The 22229-nt window shown below is 50.9% G+C and overlaps 1 protein-coding gene across 1 annotated transcript in view; it reads right to left on the reverse strand.

Annotated features, from left to right (window-relative positions):
- Window positions 1–9677, reverse strand: part of QSOX1 (quiescin sulfhydryl oxidase 1) — a 41299-nt gene extending 31622 nt beyond the window's left edge. The window contains exons 1-2 of the mRNA XM_055419158.2: window positions 9331–9677; window positions 2–102 (exon numbers count right to left, since the gene is read on the reverse strand). Of these exons, the coding sequence (XP_055275133.2) occupies window positions 2–102; window positions 9331–9598 (369 nt within the window). The 5' untranslated portion in view covers window positions 9599–9677. The remainder of the gene's footprint in view (window position 1; window positions 103–9330) is intronic.
- Between the last annotated feature and the right edge of the window lie 12552 nt (window positions 9678–22229).

The following is a 22229-nucleotide window of genomic DNA, read 5'->3' on the forward strand; positions in this document are numbered from 1 at the left end:
CCCTCACGGTCGGGAAACCAGGGATGTTGAAGTCTCTGCAAACTGCACTGTTGGTCTCCTCAGCACAGTCCAGGGCAGCGAGATTCAGCGCCGGCCTCCAATCTGAAATGACAAAAAAAAAAAAACCTGGGTTAAGTACACCCCATGCCCACGGCACCTGTCCCAGAAGCTCTAAGGAGAATGGTTGCCCCTTCTTCAAAAAAGGGCCTCTGAGATAGCTGGGTTATTCTGCATCTAGCCTGTGCTTAGGCACAGTTACCTAAGCACCAGCAGCCTACTCAGGACGGCAATCTGTGTTTCTCCATTATTCTGGGGGAGGGGAGGGACACAGGGGCTGAAGGAAGGTGTGAGACCAGCCTGGCCCTCCTGGGGAAAAGCCTCTGGGATGTCGCCTCAGTCCCTGCTGGCCTCTAGAGAGGGTCAGCTCCAGAAGGGTGAAGAGCACGCCTCCGGAGTTCTGAATTCCCCAGTGGACCCTTGGCGAAGTCTTCTGTGGCCAAAGGTGCTGGCTGTCAGCCCCACTTGGGTGGGTGGGACACAGGGCGGTGACGACCAGCTACCCAGCCAGAGATGAAGGCAGAAGTCTAGAGGAGGTGGGGGAAGACACCTGGGATCTAGAGCCACTGGGAAAGAAGCCCTGAGGCCAGGTCTGGAAGGAGTCGAGCAGCTCCCCAGGCCAGTTGCTTGGGCATCCTGCTCCTTTGTCAGGCCCCAGGCCATGAGTCTCCCTCTGCTGGAACTTACTGGCAGAGAGAACAACGGCACCGATCTGGGCCTCAGCCCAGGATCTGGGAAACAGAAAACAAACTCATCAACCAGGCAGGCCTCGTGAGCTCCAGCTCCAGGTCAGGTGCCCCGGGAGTACCCACCAAAGTGCCACGTTACAGTGAGGCTTCTCCTCCCTGGCGGGAAGCTGCACAGACCGTGAGGTGGCAATGGAAGGGTGGTGCCACGCTGAGTGACACAGGGCCCTGGAGGAGTGTGGCCACAGAGGAGACCAGCCCTGGGGACCACGCAGGGGCCCTGCAGGAAAGGTGGGAGTTAAGGGGAGCCTTGACAGTCATCGAGTTGCCAGGGAACCAGGGAACAGGGTGGGCAGACGAGGAGCAGGGAGAGGGTGGACTATGAGGGCGTGTACACAGAGCAGGAGGGATGCAGAGGCAGCGCTGCTGGGAGGCAGGCAGGGACCAGCATGGGCGTGCAGGTAGGGGCTCTGGGCTGACTCCCACAGCACCCTGCAGCATAGGCATTTCTGAGCATTTGAGGGAAGGAGCAAGCCTGCCCAGGGATTCAGGGAGCCCACATCATCACAGGGCCCTTTGCCTCCCATCTGGAGCACAGGATAGGGTGGTGGGGCAGGTTGACACAGGGAACCCACCCAGAACCCACTAATGACAGAAGACTCACATCCAAATAACATCCTCAAGACCCAGGACCTCTTACCTTGCCCCAGAACTGTCCCTTATGACGTCTGAAAAACCATCGGATCTCCCAAGAACTTTTTATGCCCAGAGGAGAAGGGTCACGCTCACTTCCATGATAGAAGAGACAGGATACCACTGCATACCCTGACCCAGCCCTCAAAGGAAAGGCTCTGAAGGTTCAGAACAGCCAAGCTGGTCCTTCTAGGGGAGACACAAGGGAGGGGGTCTGGGACTGTGAGGCAGGCCAGAGGCAATGCCCACTTCCTCCCTACCCCCTCTCCCCATCTGCTGTCTGGCTGGCAGTCTCCTCTTGGCACTGAATCCTGGTGGAAGGGAGAGGTGAGGATGGGGGAGTAGGACATGAATGGAAGTGTTCTGCAGAGACACGTGAGCCCCAGCCTGTGATGCCATTTCCCCAACATCCCCCGATCTCATCAAACCCCATTTAAGGAGCTCCTTGCTCCCCTGGCACAAAAGGGCAATGTTTTGAGCTATAAACACCTGCCAGCCCGAATCGCTTGTGTCCTTTGGTCTTACATTTAGCTGTCAGGGGGGCCTGCACAAACGGGGCTGTGGTCAGTGATCAGGGTCTGCTCCGTGCTAGGCTCGGGACAGCAGCCCTCCTGCTCTCCCTGCCACTCTGCTCTCCCCACCCCCAAGGTGGGCACCACGTGGGAGGGACAGAGTCAGGCAGTCCAGCCATGCGGAACCGCTAATCCCAACCAGCTTCCGTGTCTTGTCCACCCTCCCTCACAAGTCTCCTCCTGCCCACTCCCTAGTCTAGTCTCCTTTCCCCGCTCCTGAGTTCTTTATCTCTAACCTCACCTCTAGCCACCCTCCCAGTAAGCCAGTGCAGCAGGGTTTCTTTTCCAGATGAAATGTCTCATTTCCCTCCTGGCCAAGGTTCTACTATGCTCTATCACTGGCTTAGCTGGTTTCCAGTGATCTTTCCTATCTGAAGACCTATGTCACTCTCTATTCAATATTCTTTGGTGGCTCCCATTGCCTCTAGAAGAAAACCTATAGGCATAAGGTCTTTTCTGGTCTGGTCCCGCCCCACCCAGCATCCCCTTACCACTTTCCCAAATCATACCCCAGGAACTCTGAGGGTTTTATTCTTTCTTAAAAGCACAATGCTCACCCAGGCTACTCCACGGCCACCTTTACCCTTCCAACAAACTTCCAGTTGTCCGGTACAACTCAGTTGGAACAGGATTTTCCCCCAGAAAGTCATCTTCCAAGCCCAAGAGGCCCAGGACCCTGTTCTCATTTCCACCACACAGTTCTAAGCCTGTCCATCCCGCAGCCTGTCCATCTTTGCATCCTCCTTGCTAAGCTTCCACATTACCTTGAACTCAATAGGTTCTCAGTGACTATCAACTGAATTACACAACTGACCCCAGTCCAAGCGCTGCTTCAAAGAATCCACCTGCGCAGGACTCGAGTTTGATCCCTGGGTGGGGAAGATCCCCTGGAGGAGGGCATAGCAACCCACTCCAGTATTCTTGCCTGGAGAATCCCAGGGACAGAGAAGCCTGGCAGGCTACAGTCCGTGGGGTTGAAAAGAGTCAGACATGACTGAGCAACTTAGCACGCAAGGGCCACTCCAGGGCTAGAACATCTCCCAGCCGCATTCTATCCTCGGGTTCAGGTAAGGAGTGAGGTTAATGCCCGTCACCTGCAGAGGCAGGAGAAGCAAACTGCCCAGGGATGGGGTCGTGCCCTGGATCACAGGCAGAGCACCCTAGAGCTCCTTTCTATGGCGCCTCTCCCGCCCAAGGGGGGCCCAGCAAAGTGTAAGATGTACAGGTCACCCCGTAGAGTCATCTACCACATTCCAGGCTCAGCTTCTTCAGCTCTGTATCTAGGGCTCTGGTCATTTAGTTTGGGGAGACCCCCAGGAAGGATCCAGCTGTTCACAAGACAGTCAGCAAGTCAATTAGATCTAAGGGCGGAAAAGAGGCAATTTTAAGTCCTTCCAATAGTGAGGGCCTGGGGCCAGGGGTCTCACAGGGCCACTTGGCAGGGTGACCAAGGACAGCAGGCCTCAGCTGCTCCTCTCCTCTCAGAGACTACAGGCTGCCCTCCCTCAGGCCAAGGTGGCTGCTCACTGGGGAATGAGGACTCAAAGCTAGTGTTCCATGAGCGCCCATGGCACGCTCCAGATTCTCTTGCCCCACCACCGCCTCGGGCACCATTTCCCCTTGGTCTCCAAATGAGGACAGGGACCAAGAGGCCTCCAAGGGGCCCAAAGCCTACCAGACCCAAAACCCACTTTCGTCCCTCTACCTCACCAGGGTCAAGACGCTCCCTTTGTATTTCTGCTGTTTGCTCTGATCTCAAAGGGCTTCCCTGGTGGCTCAGCAGGTAAAGAATCTGCCTGCAATGCCGGAGACCTGGGTTCGATCCCTGGGTTGGGAAGATCCCCTGGAGAAGGGAAAGACTACCCACTCCAGTATCCTGGCCTGGAGAATTCCATGGATTCAGTCCGTGGGGTCGCAAAGAATCCGACACAACTGAGCGAATTTCACTTCACTTCTGATACAACCTTCCCCATGAGACAGAGAATGGTTAGTTAAAACAGTTTCCTCTTCTAGCTACATACCATTCTCTGCAACACACAAGGGTTGGTCAATATCACAGACTCAGCCCTTACTCAGATGATGAAATCAGGCATGTTAGGTTATTGTATGCCTTATTTATGTAGTTTAATATGCACAACTCCACTATGAAAAAGTAAGAAGGTATTTAGCTCTAGACCTGCTTTCTTAGACTGTAAAATAGAAATCAGATAACTGTGTCCAAGGCATACAACTAATCAGTGGTGAATATGGGATCTGAACCCAGGATTTGAGCCTCTCTGCTGGTCTCGAGAGGGCCCGGGACACAACAGAGAGCTGCTCTGTTCAGCCAGGAAACTCAGAGGGGATGGGGTAGGGAGGGTGTTAGTAATGAGGAAGGCTGAGGTCAGGGGGTGGTGGCGATGCCCGGGAGTTCTCAGCTCCTGGCTCCTGGAAGTCTGCGACTCTTCTCTTTATGCCTTGATTCCCTCTACCTCCAGGAAATGGAAACCCAGTGCCTCTTCTTACCAGCCCCAGCCCGAGGGGGAGAGGGAGGCTGGGGCCAGTCAGGTGCTGGGAGAGTCCAGGCTGAGGAATGTTTCTCAGGAATATCAATGTCAATACCTTAATGAGCCATAACGACCTACACAGATCTGGTTTGACACTAGTCACCGCAGGTCTGACAATTCATCATTCCAGTAACAACACTAGGAATAAAGAGGGCCTTATCTGGGTAACCGCTGGTAAAGCTAAGCCACATTTAAAGGAAGTGCCCTGCTGTCAAAAAGGAACACAATTGGGCGGGGGAGGCTTTCTAAGGTGTTGGGTGACTTAATACCGAATACTGCAGACCTAACACCGAATAATCAGCAGCCTCAGCCCAGCCCTCCTCTCGGGGGAGAAAAAACTTCCCTGTACAATTACTGCCCTGGCAAAGTAATCTCTCCACTGACAAGCCAGTAAGTGACCAAATGGAGGGGATGGGAGGGGAGGTTTTGGGTAGGCAGGGGACAGCTATAGGTCTTGGGGTAGTGGGAGAGGGAACACCTTGTGGTGAGGTGGGTGGGGTGCACCCCTTCTGGAGTCACGGGCAGCGTCCCCGCCCCTACTCACAAGGCCGGGAAGGGCCCTGGACCCAGAGTCACATGGCCTGCTCACGGCTGTCACAGGCCGAGCACTGTCACCTTGAGCACTCCACGTCTCCTCTCTGGGTCTGTTTCCTCACAGGTCAGAGAGGGCCAAGACGAAGTTCTCTCAAGTCCTTTCCAGCTCTGATAACCACTCCTGCCAAGGAGAATGGCTGTGACGCCTCGGAGGGTGACGCAGCCTGGACCTCTCTTCAGGCAGAGGCCAGACCTGCCCCAGCCACAGGAGCCAGTCAGGTGGAGAGGTCAGAACGAGAGCCCACCTGATTCTCCGGGGAGTCCCCCCGACTCAGGGAGCTGCAGCCGGGCCTAGGCTGTTCCCACCACGTCCCTTCCCCCTTGGTGCCAGCTTCTGGACCATGAGATCGTGACAGGACCAAAAGGCCTTCCCCGCCCCTACACCTGGCTGACACCCTGGGTCTGAGTCAAGCGGAGCCACGGCAGCAGCAGCAGGCCTGCTCCCACGGCCTCATGGGGGATCCCATGAGGCTCGTGTCCCCGGTCTGCACGGGTATTCAGTGAGCGGCTGCCCTGGGCCAGGCTCCATGCCAGGAGCGCAAGGGTGCCAGCAGGCTGGAAGGGCCACGCCTGGGAGAGAAAGGGGGGACCAACCCCGCTCGCTGTCACTCAGCACCCACGTCTCACACACCTCAGCTCCTCGCTCTTCACCTGCAGTACCCGTCCTCCGCCCCCCGCCTCACCACCTGGCCTGGCTCTGAAAAGTCAGGAGGAGCTGGCTGCAAGAACCTCCTCCAGCGCAGACACAGAGAACAGACTGATGGACCCGGGGCTGGGTGGCGGGGCGGGGAGGAGGAGCGGCTGGGACTAATGGAGAGAACAGCATGGAAACATACACACGACCATATGGAAAACAGACAGCCAGTGGGAATTCGCTGTATGACTCAGGAAGCGCAAACTGGGGCTCTGTGACAACACAGAGGGGTGGGATGAAGTGGGAAGTGGGAGGGAGAGGTTCAAGAGGGAGGGGACGTCTATATATACCTAGGACTGATTCATGCTGATGTATGGCAGAAACCAACACAATATTTTAAAGCAATTATCCTTCAATTAAAAACAAATACATTAAAAAAAGAAAGAAAGAACCTCCTCCAGCAGCTGCGTAATCTTGGGCAAGTTACTTAACTGTTTTGTTTTAAACAGGGCTATCTGTTGCTCAGATGTTTTCTCACAAAGATTGTATAAAGGCCTGTAATGGCCTATAAAGGCCCTTAGCACAGTGCCTGGCAGAAGACAAGTGTGTAATAAATTACTGTTTAGATAAAGGCCTCTGTGACTTTGCCCTTCCCTGAATTCCCGCAACAAGAAATGGCTAAGCCATGCTCCTTTGACCCTTTTCAAATATAGCTTCTTAGGGGTGCCAATTTCCCTGCTGGGTGATTTACCCAATAGTAATGTAAACAATGCTTTGTACACAGAAGTCACTCAACAAATATTTGCTGATTGATTAGCCAGTAAAGACGCCTGAAGGTCTAAAAGGAACACAATTTCCCAAATGTATGGTGAGGTAACAAGAGCTGCTCTGGAATAGAAAGGGATGACCTGGGTCCTTAGAAACAGGTGCTTTGCCCCAGGGTAACAACTGCCCCAGAGAACCTAGCCCACAGGTTACTGAAGAAATAAGCCCCGGCCAGTTAGATTAAATGCCTGAGGCCAACTAGGCAGGAGTGCACAATTTTCTCCCCCTCTTCCACCCCGCCCATGGCCTTCCACAGTCTCACTGCTCCTGCCCAACACATTCATACCAAAGGCAGAGGGCAGGGGCCACAGGCCCCTGGGCCCAAGGTGGTGGGAGAGCGGCCCTCTGCTGGTCCACAACCAAACTTTCTCAAGGAACCTCAGAACACAGAGGTGTTGAAGGGCCTCACCAGGAAACACTTCCTTGGACTGGAGCGGAGGCATCCTTTATCACTGCAACACAACACCAGATTCGACAAGTCGGTTCCTCCGACCTGATCCTGCTTAGGGAGCTGACACCTCCATGGCTTATGGGAGACTCCAGGTTTTCACCTAAATCTCCCACCTCTCATGGACTGTGGTTCATCTCCACAGACACCATTTTCCTTTCTAAGGGTAAGTTTTGACTTGTTTTTTTAGGGAAAGACTCTTACTTCCTACAGTGGGGAGACGACCCTCATCCAGGAGCAGAACTGTTGGATATACAATTCACTGGAAATCTCTAGGTTGCAAGAGAATGAACTCATGAGTCAGCTGGAAGGTAATCTTTCTGTCCATCACTCTCAAGATCTAAGAATCTTCTAGGTGGAGTCCATCTGTAGCCACTAAGGACCTCTTATGGCCTCAAAGTGGAAACTGACCTAGGAGTTTTTATGATGTTCAGGCCCACAGTGTCCCCTGAACACCTAACACGTGTTCAGATTCCACGTTCAACATTCTATCTGCCTCCTGCCTTGACCAGATGTGTAGATATCACTGACATAGTATGAAGAACTGCTGCGAAAAGGCACATTTAGGTGACAGAACTGTGGAGGCATGCAGACAAGTGTCTACATGTAATGTGGAGGGAAACTGGTTTGTTGGTTTTGTTTTAAAATAATTTTCCAAGACCATATGGCTAGCAGATGATATCTCTTTCCATCTGGCCACTTCAGGAACCACAGTGCAAGCTGCTCCAGGGAAGAGGGGGCCTGAGTGTGAAAACCAACATCTACAAATGTGCTGCTGTGTGTTAGTCACTCAGTCATGTCCAACTCTGTGTGACTCTATAGTCCGTAGCCCCCCAGGCTCCTCTGTCCATGGGATTCTCCAGGCAGGAATACTGCCCTCCTCCAGGGGATCTTCCTGACACAGGGATCGAACTTGTGTCTCATATATCTCCAGCATACAAAGGCGGGTTCTAGCTCCACCAAATGCACTGCTCTGCCGCAAACAGTTAAGTTTATCAAAAAATACCAACAGCACAGCAGGGGCACAACAACTCCAGTTGTTTTCTCTCCAGGAAGAGGCCTTTTCCCTAAGACAACCGCAGTCCTCATTCAGTGACCACTGAAGGCCAGGAGCCCTGCTAAGGCCCTAGCACCATAAGCAGGAAATAGCTCCATTCAGAGCAGCATATCAGTAATACACCACTACCACCTACCAGCCCCGCCCAAATACCCACCACCCGGGCTAGACAGATGGATGACCCCGCAGGGATCCTGACTTTCAGAAAGGAAACTGAGACACTCTACATCAAGGGCTTACTCAGGAAGCTGACATTCATTGTAGTAAGCACTAGACAAATATAAATTACTATGGTTGCCATATTTATTCAGCTTCAAAACTTAAGTTTTTAAAAACATTAACATGTCTGTAATGGAGGATGCCTTTAAATCTCTGTCCATCTATTAGTGATCCTCTTATCCCTCTACCTCTCAGGCTGATAGTAAAAGAATGGCAATTGACGGTCTCTTTAGAATGAAGAAAACATGGTATTAGTGGCCAGGCCAATGAATGGTAAAATGGAGTAAGGGCCAAAGACACACCAAGAGGCTGCCCTCAATCAGGCCTCTGGGCTCCTGAGGTTAAAGCAGAAGGAGGGGGAGACAGGGAAGGAGGGCCCAGAAACTAAAGCAGGAGGCAGAAGGTCAGGAGAGGCCTGGAAACAGGAAACAGGGGAACTCTGCCTCAAAGATAAAGCTGAGAAAGGAGTCTACGTACCAGCTGGGTCTGCTAGCCAAGGGGTGGGGCAAGGAAGGAGGGAGTGGGGACGAGAGGGCGGTCGAATGAGTACTGATCCCATCGCAGCTGGGGAACTCGGTAGGAGGGGTGCTGCTGCCACAAGGCTGAACTACAGGAAGCCGAGTAAGGTGTCAGCGAGGAGGAACAAAGGCGACCACGTCGCAGGCATGGGGCCGTAAGCCGGCAGAGGACTGACATGGAAAGCAGGGCAGGTCTGAGGACCCAGACCGCGGGAAGAGGGAGAGAAATTCGGGACGTTGGCCAAGGGGAAAAAGAAAGGGAAGGGCGGGAGCTAAAGATGGAGCTGAGGGCTGAGAAACTGAGCGCGGGGGTGAGCGGGGGAGAGTGGGAGGGGCAGAAAGAAAGACGGGCGGAGGTGATGGGCAGGGGGAAGCGGGCAATGCCGAACGGGGCTCCCCAAGGCAGGTGGCGAGCATCCGCCCGGATGGGGCGAGGGGAGCGAGCCTCCTCCCCACCCAACCCCAGCACCCAGTTTCTCACCTTTAACGTCGTTGGCCAGTGCCTTCCACGTCGGGGCGAAGGCGATGCAGTGGCCGCACCAGGAGGCGAAGAACTCCACCGCCCAGGCGCTGCGGGAGCCCAGCACCGTGCGGCGCACCGTGTCCGCCCGCAGCAGCGTCAGCGGGTCGGAGGACGAGTAGAGCGCCGAGCGCGGGGCCGCGCCCGCGCCACGCACCGCCAGCAGCAGCGACAGCAGCAGCAGCGGCCGCGACGGCGGCGGCCCGGAGCCGCGGCCGCGCCACCCCATCCTCGGCCGCCGCGCCGAGGCCCGCGCTGCGCACAAGTTTTCGGAAGACTCGGGGCTCAGCGGCTCTGCCGCGGCACCTCCTGCCTCCGTCGGGAGGCGGAGCCCGGAGGCCGCGCCCACCACGGTCCGGCCCCGCCCCTGGCCCCGCCCCGTGGTCCCGCCCGCCGGCCCGAGAGCGGCGGAGGCCGAAGCCCGGCGCTGGTCTCCACGCCCTGCTGCAGCGCCTCTCTTCGCCGTCCGCCGGGACCTCGGAGGTACTTGGGTGCTCGCCTCCGCCTGGAAAAGGCAGGGAGCGCGGCCCAGGCCCCCGAGCCCCGCCCGCCAAATGATAGGTGTGGAACATCCGCTGGGGCGGAGTCCCGGGCGACAGTCTCTCTGGGAGACCCGGGAAAGTCGTTTGGCTTCTCATGGGCCCCGAATCCAACGGAAAAGGAATCCGTTCGAATGGATTGGACCGATGGACATTGTTCCCAGAAAGTGCTGGGGATCCCACCAAGCGACGAGAAGTTGTGACTTAGAAGCATGTGGGAGAGAGGGAGGGGTGGAAAGACAGTCTCTTGAGTGCGTTTCCAGTGACCCCACGGGGATCAGATGTGTCCACACCACCCGAGGCCGGTGACCCTCCAAGGAAAACATTATTTGAGGGCTTCCTGGTTATGAATTAGAAGCCCCCTCCCATCATAGACTGGACTGGATTGGTGTGGCCCATTGGGTGGTGTCAGAGTTTGCTCAGCATGCAGTTCTGGCCACCCTGAAGTTGTTAGGACGATTCCTGAGATAGGGCCTCCCAGTAGCCCAGATCCCCCACATCTAACCCTCCAGTGTGCTCACAGATCTCCATATTCACTTATATATCCCTCTCAGGAGTAACCCAATAACTAATCTTGTGTGCCTGTGTATTGAGGTGTTAATGATTAATTTCCCCTGCTCTTCCTTTTATAGCTCCAATGCTGAGTTATCTTCAGGGGAGCAGGTGTTCCTCAGAGTGTTGTCACAAATGATCTTTTTCCTCTGTGCCTTCTGGGTTAGCCCACCTCACTTGTAAGTCTTCTGAGACTAGGTTTGTTATTCATTCAACATTTATCGAGTAGTTTCTTTGTGTGAGGTGCTGCTGTAGGTACTAAGGTAGTACATAAATCCAAGACTTTACAGTCATGGAACCTACATAGACAAGGATAGAGACACAAATGTAGATCCTGTGTTGACAAAGGCTCTGAAGAAATGTACAATGAAGTAAGAATAAAGTGACAGAGGAAGTGGTATTTTATTTTAGACAGGGAGGTCAGGGGTAGACCCATCCCTGATATTTACAGGGCCAGGGCAAATAGTGCAAATGGAGATAAACATATCGTGTGTGTGCTCAGTCTTTAAGTTGCGTCCAGCTCTTTGCGACCCCCATGGACTGCAGCCCTCCAGGCTCCTCTGTCCATGGGATTTCCCAGGCAAGAATACTGGAGTGGGTAGTCATTTCCTTCTGCAGGGGATCTTCCCAACTCAGGGATCGAACTCATGTCTCCTACATTGATGCAGGTGAATTCTTTACCACTGAGCACCTGGGAAGCTCCACACATATGTATACCTAATTTAAAATCATAAGCCAGTCTAAACTTAAGTAAAACTCCTGTCCTTTCATCTTGATAATTACACAGACACAAAAATCTGGAAGGCCAAACTTAAGTTTAGGATTCTCAGACTCCCCCTAAGATGTGCACTGGAATGGGACTTCTTGGGTGGTAACCGGTCCCTGGCCCTCAACCTGCCTCCCATTCTTTGCACCACAGCTCTGTCCCACACTTCACAGGATCTTGTGCCTGCACCTATAACATCTCTGTCTGCACATCTGAGCTCCATCCATACCTTTAGCAAATAGCCCCTCCTTGTTTCCTCAAGAGAATAGACCTTGAGGAAAAGGCTGATGTAGTCTCTAGAAGTTGGCCTGGTGCTCTTGGAATAGGGAGTTCTAGGGTCTCAGGTACTCCCGGTATGATCTTAGAAGACATGAGGCACAGGAGCTTTGGGTGGGCACATCCCCTTGAACCATGGGCTTCTAACTCTGTGGAAAGGGGCATGGCTAGAAGAGGGCTGGAGAGCTCAGAAGACAAGGTAGGGGTTCCTCTTGCCTACAGTCTGAAGGCAGTTCTATTCAGGTAATATTTGATCCAAAGACCCAAATGGAGAATGGGAGGGAAACTTGTGTCAATGTGGGAGAAAAGCATTCCAGGCAGATATCTGGAGGTTGGGGCTTTTGCTCCCTTCATGCATTCATATTCTCTGTGCCAAAGTCTTGAACTGCATAGATAGTCCCCTAGCAACCTGGGATTCCCAGGAGTGGATGCACTCCAGTGGTGAGATCAGGTGCTGATAAAAGTCAAGTGCCTTCACTCTGTTGTTAAACAGTGTTGTAGTTATCTTCCCCAGGGAATTCCCTGGAATTAAGGGGACAATGTTGGCTGAATGTGAAGAGTACCTGGGAAGAACAGCCCATTTAAGTACACAAAGACTTGTTTGTCCACTTATCTATTTCAGATCATATCAGAAATGGAAAAGAATACAAATGATAAGAGTGGAATAAAGTTTCTTGGCAATTTCTTCTTCGAAGAAATTAGCATTGAGACTTATAAAATCTGAAACGTCAGTATCTCAGAACAGTCATACAGGGGTTCTCAACTTTAAGTCTCAGAAGTCTGTTTAAACAGAATCTTAAAAGGAGTCTTAAGATCAAAGCAAGCTGAAAGGTACAACCTACAGCAGAAACCACTTTCTGTGGTCCATGGGGGCTTCTTGGGAACCCTAGGGATCCCCTTTACCACCATGTGAAAACCACTGGTCTAGAATTGAAAACAGAAAACATAAGTTTACAACTTCCCAGCTTGCTCTTCCAGGAGCTTCCTGGGATGAAAAAGTGGAAGAGAAGAAAATCTACTTGGGGATAGGGCATGGAGGGGGACGGCGTGCCAAGGAAAGCGTTGAAAGTGGGAGCATTTGGGAATTCCTAGCCAGGTTCCCCAGAGAAGGCAATGGCAAGCCACTCCAGTACTCTTGCCTAGAAAATCGCATGGACGGAGGAGCCTGGTGGGCTGCAGTCCATGGGGTCGCTACTAGTCGGACACGACTGAGGTGACTTGGCAGCAGCAGCAGCAGCCAGGTTCCCTGTTCCCCTTCCTGCATACACATGGTGGAAAAGTGAGGCAAGATAAATCGGACGCGAGAATAAAAGTAGGCTAATAGTTTGCACCTGGTCTGCTGAGCGCTTATAGACACTACTCATTTAACCCTCACCCCATCCTTACGAGGTTGAGAGTATTATTATATTATCTGATTTTTACCGATAAAAGACTAAGGTCAAAGGAGCCCTGTTGATTTTGCCACTTGTGAATCATTTGAATTTTATGTGTGAATAAAAGAGAGGTAATTTGGGAGTCTGCCCACTAAAAATAAGATAGACAGTAACAGGAATGCAGCTTCTACACCAATACAGATGATGATGGTAAGCAACAGAATAGTGTTTGGTAAAACATGTCATCCAGTGGCAGAGCACTAGATGACTTTCTACTTACTCACTAGCACTGAGGATCAGAGAGGGTGTGAGCCGCTGGAAGGCAAGGGCCCAGCAGCAGGGAAGAATCGTGGCTTTGTCCCTTCAGAACTTGCCTCTTGGTCTTCCAGGTGAACCTCTCCATGCCTGGGCTCAATTGGAATACCCGTTGTGAAAGTTGAAAGAGAGGTCATGAGAGTCTATTATCAGTTAGATATGGCAGGAAAGAAAAGGCACATTCAGAAGGATGGCTGAGGGGGTTGCTAATGGATGGACTGGTTCAGAGGTGTATGTGGGTGGAAGGAACTGACAAGACGTGTAAGGTCCCTAGTGACTAATGACAGAAGTCCTTCTTGCACTCCTCCAGAGTAGGGAACTATGGGAGGGAACTCCGCGAGGAAGACTGGTGGAAGCTGGAGTCCAGGAAGAGAGGCCTCCCAATAGGAGCCGTGACCACAAAATGCTGCTGCTGCCAGGGACACAGAGCCAGGAGGAAAGCAGGGGGGTGCCAGGAAAGTCTCACTTCCATCTCTTTCTCCCCCAGTCCTCTGCTATCTTGTCATCACCTCCCATTGGCCAAACCCAATCAAAACCAGAAGTGAGGATGTCCTGATTATAGTCCATCAAAATGGGCTTCTGAGACAAAAGGCTGGTTAGAGGAAGGTAGAGGATGAGGAATACTGTACCTAAACTTGGGCACTTCAAGGCCTTAGAAATGAGAGTGGGAAACACAGAAATACCTGACCGTCCTTCTGTGAGTCTCCTGGGTGGGAACAGGGAACTGGGGGTCTAGCTACCCACTGGAGAGAGAGCCAGCATACAAGGGCTTAGGCAATCCCTTCCCAACTGCTTGTTCTTTCCTGTTCACACTTAGCCCAATGGTCTTATCCTTGATCTGTCGAGGAGACTGAGGCCCAGAAAGGTGAAGACACTTGCACAAGGTCTCACAGCAAAGTAATGGCAGAGTCCATTTTCGTCAGGTTTTCCAACGTAGCTATCAAAATATTAAGATGAGGACCTCTGTGGAAAGGATAAGTGGGGCAGAACCCCATGCTCAGGTAGAGCTTCCCTGGTCCCCAGGTCATTTGGCAATTCAAAGGGAATAGTCCCCCCCCACACACATACATTTCTAATCCCCTGCTTTCTCCTTCCTTCCACCCTCATTCCACAAGGACAAGCGGATTATCTCAAGTGAAATGAAGATACAAGGCTGTAGTCTTCAGGCCCTTTTGTTAGGGCTCTCTGGCCAATATCAAGAGGCAAGCCTTTTAGGAACCTGCAAGTCATCAAATGAGGCCTGAAGTCAAAAGCATCAAGGCCGCATTGCTGAGTCGCTGGGGTGGAGGTTGTCCAGTCTTCCCCTTAGGAGACTTCTGGGGACCTTGCCAGCTTTGTGATACTGTGAAATTGGTTTGGGAGAACGTTAGGCTTCTAGAATAGATGTCTGCGCACTTACTGAGCGCTTCCTATGGGTTGAGCACTGTTAGGTAAAGGGGCTTGGGGTGGGCGTATAGGGGGCTGTCAGTGAGTGATACCCCTGTGTCCCGTCTCAAGTAAGGAACAAGCTTAGGGAACAAATGGAGACTCAAACACCTCCACTTTCTCACAGACCAAATTGATTGGAGAATGTGGCTTAGACGCACTTTCAAGAAGTGTTCCTAATTAAACATGACTCCAGCTCTTGACAGGGGCTGAGCCTGTCTGGTAAGCTGGCTGAATGGAGGAAAAGACTTAGGTGGGCACCTCCTGGCACATAGGCTGCCAGGTGCCAGAGAAGGAGATTCCAGAGAGACTGAGCCATACGGTGGAGTTCCTTTCCCAAAACTTACCAGTTAGGTCACCCATCCTTCCTCTCAGTGAAGCAAGCGAGGACCAGAAGGAAGCTGGCCATGTCCTGCTACAGCTTGCTCTCTTTCAGGGACGAAATGTACAGAAATTCCACTTATTAACCCTGAATGTTTTACATGTTTTATCTCACTTAATCTTCAGTTTTCTCCTATAATATTGTGATCTCCATGTTACAGACATGGTCTCTGAGACAGAGAGAACTAAATAACTTGCCCAAGGTCACACAGCTATACAAGGACAGAATTGGATTTCAACATCAGATTTCTTCATGGATTAATCAATTTGTTTTGCTACATTTAATTTTTTTTAACTTTTTAAACAATGCCTTCTGTGTGGAGTCAGACTCATAGCCAGGAAGCAAGGGATCCTGGCTGAATTGCTGAAACCTTTTGCCACATCTTCAGAGTTACAATAAAGCCATTTCAAGACAGCTCATGCAGTAATATAGATCTGCAAGTCTTGAAGGAAGCTTGCGGAAGACTTCTGTAATCTTGTCTGTTTTATACAGTTACTACCTCATATTATTTGTTTGCTGGCTATCAGCCCTCAGAATTTTAGTCAAGCCTTTGAAAATTCCAGCCTCTCTTAGCAGAGATAGATAAATATTTAGTCCAGAATCATGAGCTAGAGCCAGTTTGGTGGGGGTAGCTACAGTTTGGGGCGGGTAGATAACTTCAAAGGGATGCCAAAACTCAGAGGAACAGGATCTGCACCTCTTGGTCAGTTGAAGGGGCTGCCTGAGATTCTGGGATTTGTCTGAATAAATGAACACCTTAGGAGGACTTGGTTATACTCAAAAAAATCCTAAACTGAATCAGCTGAAGCAGGGAAGGGGACTCAGTTCAGTTCAGTCGCTCAGTCATGTCTGACTCTTTGCCACCCCATGGACTGCAGCATGCCAGGCTTCCCTGTCCATCACCAACCCTGGAGCTTATTCAAACTCATGTCCATCGAGTCGATGATGCCATCCAACCATCTCATCCTCTGTCATCCCCTTCTCCTCCTGCCTTCAATCTTTCCCAGCATCAGGGTCTTTTCCAATGACTCAGTTCTTTGTATCAGGTGGCCAAAGTATTGGAGCTTTAGCTTCAGCATCAGTCCTTCCAATGAATATTCAGGACTGATTTCCTTTAGGATTGAATGCTGGAGTGGGTATCCTAAACTGAATCAGCTGAAGCAGGGAAGGGGACTCAGTCGCCTCAAAGAACTAAATCAAGGGTAGGACAAAGCCATGCCTACACTCTGAGACACCATGACACCATCTTGCTCTGCATTTCTGTCTCTCTACATTGGCTTTATTCTCTCAGCTGGGCTGCTTCTGAAAGTCCAGAATTCTGGTTGTATGCTTTCAGCTTTGAGGATCGGAAGGGGAAAAAAAAAATACAATAGAACTTCTCTCCTGATCCTAGTTTGAAAAATACTGGAGAAAACTCTGGTCAGGCTTGGATTGTTTGTTTATCCCCAGATCAGACCAGGGAGGTCACATCACTATTGCGGTGAGCGCTGTAACTGGCAACCCCAACCATAACTACATGTTTGGAGTAAGAAAGGATCGTTTTTCTAAAGAAAAAGGAGTACTGTTATCAGGGGAAGAGGGTAAATGAGGCGGCACAGACTAAAGCAGGCTGTGACCAGAGCCTGGAGGCAGAGGTGAACAAATCCAGTGGGAGAATGTGAAAGAGCCTAGCACAGTATCCAGGACAGCAGGGCTCAACTAATACTTTTTTTCTTTGTTTGTTTTTTAAAGTAGAAGCAAAGGGACTCCTCTGATGGTCCGGAGGTTAAGAATCCGCCTTGCAATGCAGGGGACTCCAGTTTGATCCCCGGTCAGGGAACCAAGATTCCACATGCCCTGGAGCAAGTAAGCCTGCATGCCACAACTAAGAGCCAACGCAGCCAAATAAATATTTTTAAAAATAGCAGCTAAGTCTGGGTATACCAGGAGGTCACAAGACCTACGTAGCTGTGTCATGAATACATCAGAGATTTTCAGATATCCCGATAAATTTGATTTAAGCCATTTAGTCCAAAAAGAGGGAGCGCATATGCAGAGAAGAAAGGCTATCTTGCAGGAATTTGCCTAGTCCACAGCAGGCACTGTTAGTGCTTTTTGCATGAATTGCCCAGATGAAATACTGAGTGTTTTAATGTTCCCAGATGACCACGTCAGTGTCCAGATGTTGCGCTCTGATTTTACGATGGCCTTGCTTATCAGCAGACACCCTGAAGGACTTCGCAAGGCTCCACCTCTCCTTCCTTATGGGACCCACTTGCGCTGCGCTACGGTCCACAGTTCAGCCACGCCCCCTCCAGCCCTGGTTTCCACTCCCCACCCAGCCCCTTGAGAGGATGCTTCTGTTGGATAGATGGGCTTTCTGTGTGCCCAGACACCACCATCGCATCTCCTGGGGTGCCATGCTCTGCAGTTTGGTGGTCGGCTGCCTCATTTGCAGCTGGGAATTGTATCCTCTAGTCCAGGAGGGGAGTTTGAATGTAGTGTCTACTTCTCTACTTTCATAAAAATATAAAATGCCCTGTCCACCACTTGATGAGCCTGAAATTTCCTAGTTGACCTTCATGGTCTCCTCTTCTCAACTTTGCCTTATCATCGAAAATAAAAGTTCCCTAACTTCCTGCTCTTTCTGGAAACATTGTATTATTAATCTTGTCTTGAAAGTAATCACACTTGTGATTTAACCATTCACTAACTGTGGGGTGTGTCTTTGCATGTCCTGGTTTATGCTCAGATGTTGGTCAGAAAAGATAATCTTTTATCTTTGTGGAAGCAATGAATCAGTTTTAAAGGGTACACCAACATTTTCTGGGGCTTCCCTGATAGCTCAGTTGGTAAAGAATCCGCCTGCCAATGCAGAAGACATGGAGACACAGGTTCGATCCCTGCATCAGGAAGATCCCCTGGAGTAGGAAATGGCAACCCACTCCAGTATAACTGCCTGGAAAACTCCACAGACAGAGATGCCTGGCAGGCTGTAGTCCGCAGGATCACAAAAAGTCAGACTTGACTTAGCGACTGAACAACAACAAAAGCCCTTCTCCAGACAATCTATACAACATGTTCTAATCCAACAGACAGCTTTTGCGGGGAAGCTGAGTTGGAAAGCTTATTGCCACTCTGGGGTCCCTCTGGGAAGCAGACATTCAGCAAGGAGCAAGGCAGGACCCACCAGGTGACGGCTGCAGACGATACGGCTGGAGGAGCGCCCCAAGGAGAGAGAACCCCCCCACAACAGATTTCCCTTCCCTTTGAGGCCTGAGTTTCTCAGCCCTCCTGGAACCCGGTGGAGGTGGAAGGGACTGCTCAGCTATGAAAGGGAGTGATAGCACACAGAGGCTATGGCTAGACGAGCACCCTCCCAGACACTCCTCTCCAGCCTTCAGGGATCTCCCCCTGCCGTGGCCAGGAATCATAAGATGGACACCACCCATGATGAAGAGCACATTTCACACCCAGACAGGCCCGGACAGTCCGTGAAGCACTTCGCCACGTGCCGTCTCCTTTGATGGAAGTCGGCGTCGTCAAGCCTGATGACAATAACGCAGAACTGAGGCTCAGGCAGGTTAAGAAAGGCGCTCTAAGGGTGTATGTCTAGTAAGAAACATACTGCAGAGCCCAACCTTGACCTGACAGACCACCCACAGTCCCAGCAGCAGGGGGAGAAGAAAGAGAAAGCAAAGACCACTTCCTTCCTGGAGTGATGCTATTCCCCTTCCATAATCAGATGACTTCCTCTAGTCCAAGACAAGCCATTTGCTATCATTTTGTCTTTCCGCAAACCTCCAACACACCTCTCTCCCCATAGCCTCCCGTGAGGATTTCAGGCATGTGGATGACAGAACAAGCCCTCGGACGGGAGCTCCTCCTCCTTCCACCAAACTGCAAACCCCTTACACCTGTGCTCATTGCTTAGTCTCCCTTCCAGCTCCTTCCTCTCATCACCTCCAACCCCTCCGCTTGTGGCTCAGTAATTTTGCCCCTGATCCTCTCCTCCTGCCCCCCCCCCCCCACCTAACTCTTTCTTGGTACTAAATCGATTCCTTCAGCAAACAAACATGCTCTCTATATCTTCCTAAAACTGAGAAAACAAGGGCCTTCCCTGGTGGTCCAGTGGTTAAGAATCTGCACTTCCACTGCAAGGAGCAGGGATTTGATTTCTGGTAAGGGAAGTAAGATCCCACGTGTTGTGCAGAGCAGCCAGAAAAAAAAAGAAAAGAAAAAGTAAAACTGACAAAACAAAGCTCCTAGGTGAACGTACATCTTCCCCCCAGATCTGATCCCATTTCCTTCCTTCTCTTCACAACCAAACTTTACAACAGGGTTGAGTGTGTTCACCGCTTCCACTTCCTCACCCCGCCCTTTCCTCCTCAGCCCATCCTGGCCTGGTTCCTGACGCTGCACATCAAGATCAACCACAAGCTCCTGCATCACCTGGCCCACCTCCCACCTCCTTCCTCTCACTTGCATCCTTGACACAGCAGATGGCCCCCTCTTTCTTGAAACCCTTTCTTCTTTTTGCTTTTGGTTTAAACCACACGAATCCCTTTTCTATTGCTACAGTAGCAAATTATCTTACTTAGTGGTTTAAAACAACGGTCGTTGGTCATCTTATGGTTCCATAGGTCAGAAGTCCAACACTGGCTAACATCTAATTGCTGGCTGCTCTGTGTTCCCTTCCAGAAGTTCTAGGGGGAGAATCTGTGTCCTTGCACATTCAGATTGTTGGCAGAATTCAGTCCCTCAGTTGTAGGACTGAGGTCCTACATCTCTGCTGTCAGCTGAGGACTATTTCCCAGCTCCTGGAGGTAACCTCATTCCTTGGCTCCTCCATCTTTAGAGCCTGCAGTGGTGGGATAAACCCCTCTCATATTTCAAGTCACTTCTGCCTCTTCCAATATCATCTATCTCTGACCCCATCTCTACCTTCCTTTATTTTTAAAGACTCTGTTGGTAAGATTGGGCCTACCCAGATAATCCAGGCTAAGCTCTCCATCTCAAAGTCTTTAACCTTCATTGCATCTGCAAAGTTCCTTTTGCCATGCCAGGTAATGTATTCCTAGGCAGGTAATGTATTCCCAGGCAGGTAATGTATTCCCAGGCTTCGTGGATTAGGTGTGGACATCCTTGGGGTCCATTATTAGGCTCTCCTACCTCACCTACCTCTCCTACCTCACCAGTACCAGATACCCCCAGCTTCAGCTTCTACACTTTTTCCACAAGCAAGCCCAACACTCTTGTGCCTTTAAAACATCATCTGCAAAACAATGCTCCTAAATTTTTATTTTCAGCTGTAAATTTATTCTTGAATTCAAGATTCATCTATATGACTCACATTTCCACTTGAGTATGTGACTGTCGTCTCAAACCTAGCATATCCAAACTGAAACTCTGGGTTTTCCTTTATAAACTCTGTTCCCTACACCCCCCTGCCCCAGCACCAGCTTCAGCCAAGTCAGTAATGGTATCACCTAGCCCCTTGCTCCTGGAGAAGGAAATGGCAACCCACTCCAGTGTTCTTGCCTGGAGAATCCCAGGGACGGGGGAGCCTGGTGGGCTTCCGTCTATGGGGTCATACAGAGTCGGACACGACTGAAGTGACTTAGCAGCAGCAGCAGCCCCTTGCTCAGGGCCCAGCGCTGACACAGACATCTGAGAAATGCTTAGACATGTGCATTTCTGTTTTTAACTCACCTTTGTCATCGAGTCAATTAGCCATGTTTATTGACTTGTCTGTCACTCACATCCCCCCACCCCCACTATCCCCAGGCCGCCACTGCCTTTCACCTGGACCACTACAGTCACCTCCCAGTTGGTGTCCAGCTTTCTGTCTTACCCTTAACACAGTCTCGACCCTGCAAACAGACCGAGTTTTAAAAATACGACCTAGTGTGGGGGGAGGGAGGAGGGAAGCTCCAGAGGGAGGAGATATATATGTATCTGGGCTTCCCACGTGGGGCTAGTGGTAAAGAACCCACCTGCCAATGTAGGAAACATAATGAGACACCAGTTAGATCCCCGAGTCGGGAAGATCCCCTGGAGGAAGGCAGGGCCACTCATGCCAGTGTTCTTGCCTGGGAAATCCCATAGAGGAGCCTGACGGGCTGCAGTCCATGGGGTCACAAAGAGTTGGACACAACTGAAGTGACTTAGGATATATGTGTGTGTGTGTGTGTGTGTGTATGACTGATTCGCATTGATATATGGCAGAGACTACTACATTGTAAAGCAATTATCCTCCAAAAAAATTATGGCCAGGCCAAGTCATGTTCCTACTTAAGATTGTTTAAACTCTTCTGAACATAGTTAAAATGAAATCTGTTGTGAGAGCCTGGCTACTCCAACAGTGGTCCACGGACCAGTGGCATTGGCCTTACCTGGGATCATGTCAGGAATGCAGAATCTCAGGCCCCACCTCAGACTTTCTGAATCTGAACTTTGACAAGATCCCAGATGGCGTGTAGGCATGTTATATTTTGAGAAGGGCATGATCTGGTCCCTATCTACCTTGCTGACTTCTGTTGCCTATCACTCTTCCCTTTGTGAACTACTTTTAAGCCACATACGTCTTCTCTCTGCTTCTCACATTGTATCAGACACGCTGTGACCTCAGGTGCTTGCTCTGGCCATTTTTCTCCGGACATCTTTTCCTGATTGTTCACATAGCTGGTCCCTCCTCATTGTGCAGGTCTCTGCTTAACACCACCTCCTCCGAGAAGCCTTCTATAAACGTTCTGTAGAAAGTAGTTCCCCTTCCCCTCACTAGTTGTCACTCTCCACTCAGCCTACTTGATTGCTTTCACTCCTCTTAATCTCTATCGGTGATGGCCATGTTTATTTCCTTGCTTTCCTGTTAAATAGCTTCCTCTCTCCCTCTCCCCTGTCCCAGGAAGGTGAGACTAATGGAGGCACAGACCCTAGTCTGTCTTGTACACTCTGGTTACCTGGGGCTGGGAAAGTGCCCGCCCAAGACATGGTTTCAGAATGAATTAGCAGCCGGTGCTGTGTCCCTCCCTTTCCCTCTCCCTTCTGTTCCTCTGTTCTATTATGTGTTCTGGCCTGAGGACAAGTCAGGCTTCCAGAGTGCCTGACTCTTGGAATTCTCCGGGTCTCCAGGAAGAGCTCCCATCACCAGTTAAGAAATGAGTTTTCTGGGGAGCACTCAATCTGTTAACAACTTTGAGGATGCCTGACTAAGTCCAAATAATAATTACACTAAACTGATGGCACTTACA

This window comes from Moschus berezovskii, chromosome 17 (assembly GCF_049115385.1).
Source record: "Moschus berezovskii isolate FMDL1 chromosome 17, NW_MosBer_1.0, whole genome shotgun sequence".
In the NCBI taxonomy this organism is placed as follows: domain Eukaryota; kingdom Metazoa; phylum Chordata; class Mammalia; order Artiodactyla; family Moschidae; genus Moschus; species Moschus berezovskii.